The following is a 10,000-nucleotide window of genomic DNA, read 5'->3' as shown; positions in this document are numbered from 1 at the left end:
CTTTTGCTATACGCCTTTCTGTATAACCACACACACACACACACACACACACACATACACACATACACACAAACACACACACACACACACAAACACACACACACTGGCACACGTACACACACACACACACAACAACAACAACAGCAACAACAACAACAAAAACACATAGCTGATCAGAATAACAACAACAACAAAGTAACAAATACAAAAAAGGAATTGCAAGGAATAGTTGTAAACATATTTGCAATGGACAAGTATAGTTTGACTTTGGAGAAATTATGAACAAAGGCTTCAATAGTCAGAAGCTGAAAATATCGGACAGGCTGGCAGTTCCGAGGTGAACAGGTAGAGATGAGGGGCAGAGAAAAGACTATATTAAGAGGCAACCATCAAAAGAAAAACATCGTTGCGTCAAAAAAAATCAGTGGCCATGAGAAAATGTCAGACCTCTGTTTAGAGGTGTTCGCCGATATGCCGGGGGGCAACGCAGACCCTTGATCTCTGTCGTGGCTGTCACACCAAAGACTCACCTGACCTTCTCACCCGCCATGTAACACCTGACGTACACTACCCGTCTGTGGTGTTGTAACTCTTGTTTTTATCACCGCAACAGATAACTTTGACTGTATCGGTGATTGTGTAATAACTCTTGTTTTCATCACTACGGCAGATCCCTAAAACTGCATATTTGTGGGGTTGAAACTGTTGTTTTCATCACCATCTGAGATAACTACTAATGCCCTGATGGTAACTGGGTCACGAACGGCTGGGCTGCGTCAAAGGCTGTCAGTTCTATTCTTGTCACAGACCCACAGAACGGGACCTGTGTTCCGATTGATCGAGCTTTTTTGAGGGTGCTTTATGTTAAAGTGAGGTGTGCATTATTACCACATTTGCGGGTCAATTGTGTCAATGCCAGCTCCGTTAAAGGTGCATTCCTTCTCCTAAAAGCAATCATGGTCGCCATCACCGATCTGTTTAAGCGTTTACATGGGATAAAGACCATCGTTAAACTGACTTAAACACCTGCCAAATGCGTAACTGCTTCCTGAGCAGAGTGCGAATATTTTTGTAGAAAAGGAATAATTTCCTAAATGACACCTATCATATACACATCTGTGAAGTCAAAATTCGGCCAAAAAGTCCCATTTCGTGCAGGGAGCAGCCAGGATGTAGATTGTTGGTCTAAGTCATTTTCATTACTTTATTGTCCCATCGCTGGGAAATTCGGGTCGCTTCCTCCCAGTGGAAAGCTAGCAGCAACGGAGTCGCGCTACCCAAGTGTCTGCGTGTTTAGGTGTATTCAGCCACCTGCACTTATGGCAGAATGACCAAGGTCTTTTACGTGCCATTGTGATGACACGGGGGTGGGACATGGCTTCCGTCTCTGGGTCTGCACATAAAGTTGACCCGTGTCCGTCCCGGCCCGAATTCGAACCTGCGACCTTTCGATCACAAGTCCAGTGCTCTACCAACTGAGCTACCAGTTTGTTTGTTTGTTTGTTTAACGCCCAGCCGACCACGAAGGGCCATATCAGGGCGGTGTAAGTCCAAGTGGAAAGATGTACATGTCGGATGTCCACCCGGTACACGCCTGGCTAGATCTTTAGCGGTGAGCATGTTCTTCCACGCGGGAAGGACAGTACCATTTAACAACTTGACGGCCACTGTAATGTGACTGACATTAACCACCCACACATTCTCTCCAAGTAAAAATTCGGTCAAGCTGAAACTATTGATTACTGGTTAACCAAGGAACCAGGCCTTTTTTCCGGTCGACTCATTCTCCTTCTGCATTTTCGTCCGTTTTGTTTCCAGAATCGTTATGTGCTCATTCGCCTGTCTCCATTATACCAGATATGTTGCTGATGAATACCTTAATTAGTGTAACCCGCTCTAAATAATGTCTTTTTCCAAGCTTTCTAAAAGGAAATACAACATGATTTACAAACTGTCAAGTGCACTGGTTCACACTATCCTTTAAAACACTATTCGTTCTCGAGTAATGACGAAAGTCGCTTGTTTGTTTCAATGCTTCTTATTCTTTCAGGGACCAGGCTATGAGACTGGTTCTTTTTAACTCGACTTTTCTGTTGCCTATATTGACGGCGCTCACTTCCCTCTGTTTCTTGGATCATGCTGCTAGCAGAAAGACAGAACGAATACTACCGCTCCTCTTCTAATCATCAGTCTTGATTGACATGAGAACACAGAGGAAACCCTGGACAACTAACGCTCCGCAATCACTAATCAGACGAGAAAACAATAAGACCGGAATAGACCGTCATATCGTGGCCAGATTTAGCAGCAATCCGATCATGTATCGGATGTGCAAGGCCAGCTATCGTGATACGGGATGTAATGACCAACGTCAGGCGAAAGAACTACACTGTTGCAGTTCATCAACTGAGCTCACTGAAAAGAACGAGACAGTAGCAGTTCATCAACTGGGGTCACTGAAGATAAATGAGCTAGATGGTCCGTTTTGGGTCGATTGCTGTGACAAGCTGGAAGCTTCTGATGGCAATGGACATTATTATGTTTTCTGATGATGATGGAAAGGATTTGGAATGGAGATGTAGTAAAGGAGCGGGAGGTTTGGGGGAAGAGGGGGGGGGGGGGGGGAGGGGGGGGGGGGGGTGGCGGCGAGGTCGAGTTCGGTGGTTGGCTGTTCAGTAAAGTCAGAGATTTTGCCCAAATGTATGCCATCCATGGTTTGTTGTATGTTCCCGCCAGCAATGATCGCATGCAATCATCTGCTTTTTTGATATCTCGCTTATGACGCTCTTGTCTCGTAATAGGCACATAATTATGGACTTTTAGACCGAAAATGTTCATTGTTAAAGAAACATAATAAGAGAAACATTGTTCACACAAAAGCACTGCATTCCATACGCAACTGCCAAAACAAGCTGCCCCACCCCAGCTAGACATGAACCAACTACACTACGGTTGTTGAGCGCCTTGTGGCTTACCTCGCAGAGCAGATCGCCCTGGGTTTTCTGGAGCATAGCTGCTGTGTGCACTGAGGTCTGCACTTGTGTCTGACAGCCTCGTCAGCCTGCTCTGTACCGCGAACCGCATCTGCACACACATGTATATTATCATAAGATTATACTACAACTACCGTCATGGCTGACTCAGAACGACCTGCGTTTAACAGACTTTAATCGTTGTTTTTTTGTCCCTGCTACTTAAAAAAACTAATTTGTCAGTCAGGGTGAGTATTTTCACAATACTGATATAAGTAGTAGGGAGAGGTATGTCTCACCCCTCGGCGCAATGCGCAATGCGCAAGGGTAGAAACCATCATAAAATTATAGGTTAAGGTGCCTGTGTTTAAGTAGTGATAAAGAGGGATTGCGTTTAAACGGTTTATTGAGTTTTATATTTTGTCATGTGATTTCATGTGCCTGTACCTGTTGCTCGGTACTAATGACCACTCCAGCTGGGGTAATGACAGGATTACTATCCGCGCTTCGCGGAGCACTCTCTTTTATGACGCTAATAACTATCAGAGGTGTCAGGATAAGGCGATAAAAATGGTACCCCTACTCTTTGCGGAGCCCCCTCGCCGATAAAACCACCAGAGGTGGCCAGCAGTTAGAGAAGTTTAATAGGAGGTGGTTTGCCTACCCCGAGGGTTGATTAGGGTTTAATGCTTAGATTAGTGCTAGACAAATGGTGTGGGGTGGGTGGAGGAGTTAGCTCGACTGGTGAGGCGGGAGAGATGAGAGCTGATTTACAAAAATATAAAAAGCTTTAACAACTAGACTCAGATAGCTACCTGTTGGTTTTATGTAGGTGTTATAAACATCGCAAGTACATTTTACACCGAACACGAGTTGTTCTACAGTCAGTCATACATAATGTTAGGTTAGAGACTGATCACGTCTGAGTATTGGTTGTCCACAGAGACACAAGACCTCACATGCTAGAACATGTTGGTTGGTCACAGGCTTGTGCGGGGAACCATTGGTTATACACTTGGTAAAACTGCTCTCGCAGTTCAGGACGAACCACCTCTTCTAACGTTGAAGCGCTAAGCGCCATGTATAGAGAATCTGTATCCATTTCCAAAAGCTGGTAGTCGGCTCTGGACACAAACTTATCTAGAAAATCAAAATGAAACTCCAACATGCGTAGTTTAGCGTACTGGTAAACAAAGTAACCAATCTGAGAGGGGAGTGACCAGTTGATTTTTTTAACCATCTCTACTTCAGTGACAGAATCTGTTACTTCTGTTAGTTTTTGAAAACGACCATTGTTGATCAGTTTTGAGGCCTTATCAGACAAAACGTAATGAATATCACGATGGTTGGCCACGTTAGTTAAGGTTTTCCCGTAGACTGAGTTACCGAGCAGTTTGAAAGTTTCAGCTAAGATAGTTTTTGATGAGTCTTGGTCTCCTGCTCGTCTTGCGTTTGAAACGCTGTCACCAAACTGACGGAAACAGGTTTTGGGTTGATACTCTATGATCAGCGTGATGTTTTAACAATCAACCCGTGTTGCACGTACCAAAACAAGAGGGGTGTAGCTAGCAGAATTTGTTCACCGTGGTAACTCCCTACAAGTGTACGGCGTGGTTGGGATAAAAGCTTGTGTTTTTTCAGCGTAGTCTTTCATAAAATCCCCGATCTGTTCTCAGCTGACAGACTCATTTTTGAAAATAGGCTGCATTTCACTGAAATGTTCTTTTAGATGATCAGGTACATAAATATCACACTATATCAACCCGATTGAATCCATAACCCACTCCAACCATTCCCGAGCTAGCTGACCGTAGGGATCTGTTTTTTTCCGCTTTAAAAGCGTTTTCTTTTCTACGAATGACAGGGTGCTCTGTGGGCATGTCTTGCATGAGTGCAGCTAAATACAGCGCATCAAATCCCTGAACAGCCTGTACCGGTTTGTCCTGATTACCACGAATGTGTGTTTTGTCTTTTTCGTGGTATCTGTGAAAGACAATAGACGGACCCTCGACAATGTTCTTTCGCAAAAGTGCTTGAACGTCTTTTTGTTTTTCGTTAAAAAGTGAAAAGTAGGTATCTGAAGACAACGTGTCAAACAGACACTTCAGTGTCACACCTGGGGACAGAAATAATACCGTCTTTCAGCAAATCAACTCGCAGACTAGCGTACATACTAATCTGATGCTGCAAAGCAACCAGAAACGGTACTGTGTCTAGGTTGTTGTACCACACCAAAAAAAAGCCTTCAAAGTCGTCATTTTGTTTTCAGTCCACACACGCTGACAAAAAGCGTACTCTGTATCAAAAATATTTGAGTTTTTGAGCTTACTAAAAAAAGCTGCATGGGGTGGGAGTTCTCTTTCGTCTAGTGTACTTAGACTAGTGACGTATTCATAGCAGAAAAAACCCTTTTCCTCTTCGACACCGAACGCCTAGAGGTACTTGGAATAACTAAAACCTGACGCAAGAAAATTGTTGATGTCGAGAAACCGAAGTTTGTCTGTACAAAGACACATATATTGATTGTTACGTTTAACAACAAACTTGAAAGGAGGTCTTTTAGGGGTCTTCTTTTTTCCCTCTGTTCGATAGGAAAGTCAGACAAAGGCGTGACATAAAAACTGGAAGACATGATGTTGTGAACAAAATACCGAGAGTTTGAGCGTTCGAGTCTAACTTGTTCTAGAATGTCATGATCACTGATTTCACCGAGAAAAGAAAGAAAGTCCTGCTTTGACAACTCAGGCGTGGTCGTTGTAAGACAGAGTGGTTATTGACTGAGGCATGAAAGAAAGACAAGTCACCCGACTCTTTGTTTTTGAGAAGAAAGGAGTGAGAAAAATTGATTTTGAAGCGTTTGTTTTGCTCATGGAACAGATCAAGAAGCGACTCGTACCAATCAGGGAAATCAGAACAAGGGTTCCTCTTAAAAGAGAAAATGTGGCGCTTTTTACACACACTAATCGTGTAAGATATATAGAAGAATTACAACACCTGGTACACGCGTATAACCATTCGTTTCACAGAAGTATAAAAACAGCACCTGTTAAAGTTTGTCTCGCTAACAAAGAAACAGAACAAACGTAAGTTTTGTACGAACAACCCCCCAATGAAAACACCCAAAGGTAGGCTACAGGTTGGTGATCGTGTGAGACTAAGTAAAACACGACGACTCTTTAAAAAAGATTATTTACCTGCGTGAACAGAAAAATTATTTACAGTTAGCAATGTGTTGAAAACAACTCCAGTGACCTATAAGCTGAAAGACGCTCACGCAGAAGAACTACAAGGTAGTTTGTTTTTTTACAAAGAAGAACTACAAAAAGTAGGAGAGAAAGAAATGTATCGTATTGACAAAGTACTAAAAGAACGACTTGGTAAGGGAGGAAAAAAAGAGTATTTAGTGCATTGGTTTGGGTACCCAACGTCATTTTCTTTCTTTCTTTATTTGGTGTTTAACGTCGTTTTCAAACGTTCAAGGTTATATCGCGACAGGGAATGGGGGGGAAATGGGATAGAGCCACTTAATTGTTAATTGTTTCTTGTTCACAAAACCCAACGTCATTTGACACATGGATCTCAGCTGATAGTCTTAGACAGTATTCAGAGTAGTTATGGCTGAGGACGCCTTGTCTGCTGAAGATACAACTGTTGCTACTAACGTATTAGAAGAGACAACTACTGATACCAAGAGATTCTCTTGCTTGTGGTGTGTTTTTGGTTATCGCGCCCCTCGTAGTGAGATTGTATTTTTGTAAAACATTTTTTTATTTTTTTATTTTTTTTTGTTTTGTTTTGTTGATCAGATTTTTCTAATTTATATTGTAGTAGGTGTGTCTCTGTTTAATTTGACAAACTGGTGGGAATGTCCGGTCCACTGTTTGAACAAGGTTTTTGTGGGTTTTTGCAAAGAATGAGGCAAGGGTCCTTTGTGCAAAGCAAGACAGCGAAAGAGACACAGACCGTCAGTATAAGGAAAATGATGATGCTCGTCTTTTTGTAACTTGTGCAAGAACTGTGTGTTTGTGATGTAGTTAGGTAGACTACCACAGACTCATCCGATAGGAAAGTCAGACAAAGGCGTGACATAGAAACTGGAAGACATGATGGTGTGAACAGAATACCGAGAGTTTGGGCGTTCGAGTCTAACTTGTTCTAGAATGTCATGGTCACTGATTTCACCGAGAAAAGAAAGAAAGTCCTGGTTTGAGTTGATCAGGCGTGGTCGTTGAAAAACAGAGTGGTTATTGACTGATGCATGAAAGAAAGACAAGTCACTCATGGAACAGATCAGGGGGAAATCAGAACAAGGGTTCCTCTTAAAAGAGAAAATGTGGCGCTTTTTTACACACACTAATCGTGTAAGATTTGTAGAAGAATTACAACACCTGGTACACGCGTATAACCATTCGTTTCACAGAAGTATAAAACCAACACCTGCTAAAGTTTGCCTCGCTAACAAAGAAACAGTTTGGTAAGTTTTGTACGGACAACCCCCAAAGAAAAACACCCAAAGGTAGGCTACAGGTTGATGATCGTGTGAGACTAAGTAAAACACGGCGACTCTTTAAAAAAGGTTATTTACCTGCGTGAACAGAAGAATTATTTACAGTTAGCAGTGTGTTGAAAACAACTCCAGTGACCGATAAGCTGAAAGACGCTAACGCAGAATAACTACAAGGTAGTTTTTTTTTACAAAGAAGAACTACAAAACGTAGGAGAGAAAGAAATGTATCGTATTGACAAAGTTTTAATGTGATGAGCAACGGATTAACCCTGCTTACCTAACGGTGGTTACACACGCCTCTTTGTTTGTCAGAAAAGCAAAACTAAATCCAGCTGTAAGTCTTGTTCACGCAAAAGCCCTGGAGAGGTCCACAGCCAAATACCCTCTAAAAAGAGTAGTTATGAAATCTTACGGGATCCCGCGTGGAAACCATAGTGCTGTTTTAGACAATTTGTTTCTCAGGCAGCCACCAACACGCGTTGTAGTAGGACTAGTAGAGAGCGCTGCGTTTAACGGTAGCTACACAAAAAAAAAAACCATTCAACTTTTAAAACCCACAACTTGAATTTTCTCTGCCTCTATGTTGATGGAAAACAAGCCCCTGCAAAACCACTAACACCAGACTTTTGAAAACAGACAGTATGTGGGAAGTTTCTTTAGTTTGACCGCAGGAACAGGAGTGGGTGTTGGTGACGCCGTAACAGAATTGTCTATGAATACTACTGTGGGAGTTTGCGTCTGGAACTAAAAGTTTAGTACACCCCTGGTAGAGCCTGTTCACGTTATTGTGTATGCAGAAATGGCCTCGTTGCTAGAAAATGATCGGAGTAGGCAGGTTATCACTGATTTTACATCATGAATGGACTAGAGATCTCTCGCCTACTGTTAAGACACCCCGTGGCAAGACGGCCGTTTATGGGTGTTTACACCAGAGACCAACTTCCTTCTGAGATAAATTTACTTCACCCCTCGTCTTACGTCATAAACACAGACCCAGCACATAAGGTTGGGTCTCATTGGGTTGGTGTGTATTATGATGGTCAGGGGAATATTGAATATTTTGATAGTTTTGGTTTTAAACCGAATCACAAAGACATTGAAGGTGTTTGTTTTTTATGCGTCATTGGTTTGTGTTCTAAAACCAACGAACAGGTATTACAGGGGATGTTAAGTTCTACTTGTGGTTTGTTTGCAATGTATTTCATCATCAAAAAGAGTCAAGGTACAAGGCTCCGTGACATAATTTCTATTTTTTAACCCCCAAAACCCTGTTGTAAATGACCGTAAGTTCATAGCACTTTTTTTAGAGATGCGTTAACGCAACAAGTCTAAAGCTGTTGTTGTAAAAAATAGTAACTGATGTCATAGTGTAAGGAGGTTATATATAAAGATGGTGTTGGCTAATTTTTTTTACTAAATTCCCTGATCGAGCCACAAGACAACACCGCCTACTCTACACTACAGTCTACAAAGACAGTCTCCTAGAGGTAAAAGTTGTTTAACACTTTTGTTGTTGTTGTTGCTGAGAACGACAAAAGAGATGTTTGACGAGAAAGAGCCTCTGTTTAGCTCACCGCTACCCGAACCTGATATGTTTCCTTGGTTTTCACCAAGGAAACAGAAAGAACAGACGCGTGCGACCAAGTCAAAGAGGGGTGGTCTTGGCCAGTAAAGAATTTACTCGCCTGATCAAAGTCCGAGAAAGACTGTTGAAGCGACTTAAAACACAAACAGAAGTTGTAGCTATAGAAGTTTAAAAAAAACCCACCAGACGTGTCAGAAGAGCCCAGAACAAAAAGAAGAAACACCAACAGACGAACTACCTCACACACCTGTCAAATACTCGGAGAGCAGCAATCTGTTTGAAAACTGCTACCAGGAACCGGCTGGTGTGTCTACCTTCAACGACCTCGGTTACTATAACCCAACATTGTTAAATACGAAAGTCGCCCCACGTCAAGTTATGGGAGCGCCCCTTAAAAAGAGAAAATGTGTCGCTTTTTTACACACACTAATCGTGTAAGATATGTAGAAGAATTACAACACCTGGTACACGCGTATAACCATTCGTTTCACAGAAGTATAAAACAGCACCTGTTAAAGTTTGCCTCGCTAATAAAGAAACAGTTTGGTAAGTTTTGTACGGACAACCCCAAAAGAAAACACCCAAAGGTAGGCTACAGGTTGGTGATCGTGTGAGACTAAGTAAAACACGGTGACTCTTTAAAAAAGGTTATTTACCTGCGTGGTCAGAAGAATTATTTACAGTTAGCAGTGAGTTGAAAACAACTCCAGTGACCGATAAGCTGAAAGACGCTCACGCAGAAGAACTACAAGGTAGTTTTTTTTTGGTTTTTTTACAAAGAAGAACTACAAAAAGTAGGAGAGAAAGAAATGTATTGTATTGACAAAGTTTTAATGTGATGACCCACGGATTAACCCTGCTTACCTAACGGTGGTTACACACGCCTCTTTGTTTGTCAGAAAAGCAAAACTAAATCCAGCTGTAAGTCTTGTTCAC

General features: G+C 42.1%; 1 protein-coding gene across 1 annotated transcript in view; it reads right to left on the bottom strand.

Moving 5' to 3' along the window:
• Window positions 1-10,000, bottom strand: part of LOC138978207 (uncharacterized) — a 31,468-nt gene that overhangs the window by 7,894 nt on the left and 13,574 nt on the right. Inside the window, exon 2 of the mRNA XM_070350874.1 lies at window positions 2,976-3,084. Coding sequence (XP_070206975.1) covers window positions 2,976-3,084 — 109 coding nt within the window. The remainder of the gene's footprint in view (window positions 1-2,975; window positions 3,085-10,000) is intronic.

Source organism: Littorina saxatilis, linkage group LG1, assembly GCF_037325665.1.
Source record: "Littorina saxatilis isolate snail1 linkage group LG1, US_GU_Lsax_2.0, whole genome shotgun sequence".
NCBI classification, from domain to species: Eukaryota; Metazoa; Mollusca; class Gastropoda; order Littorinimorpha; family Littorinidae; genus Littorina; species Littorina saxatilis.
This window is presented reverse-complemented; position numbering and strand designations above follow the sequence as displayed.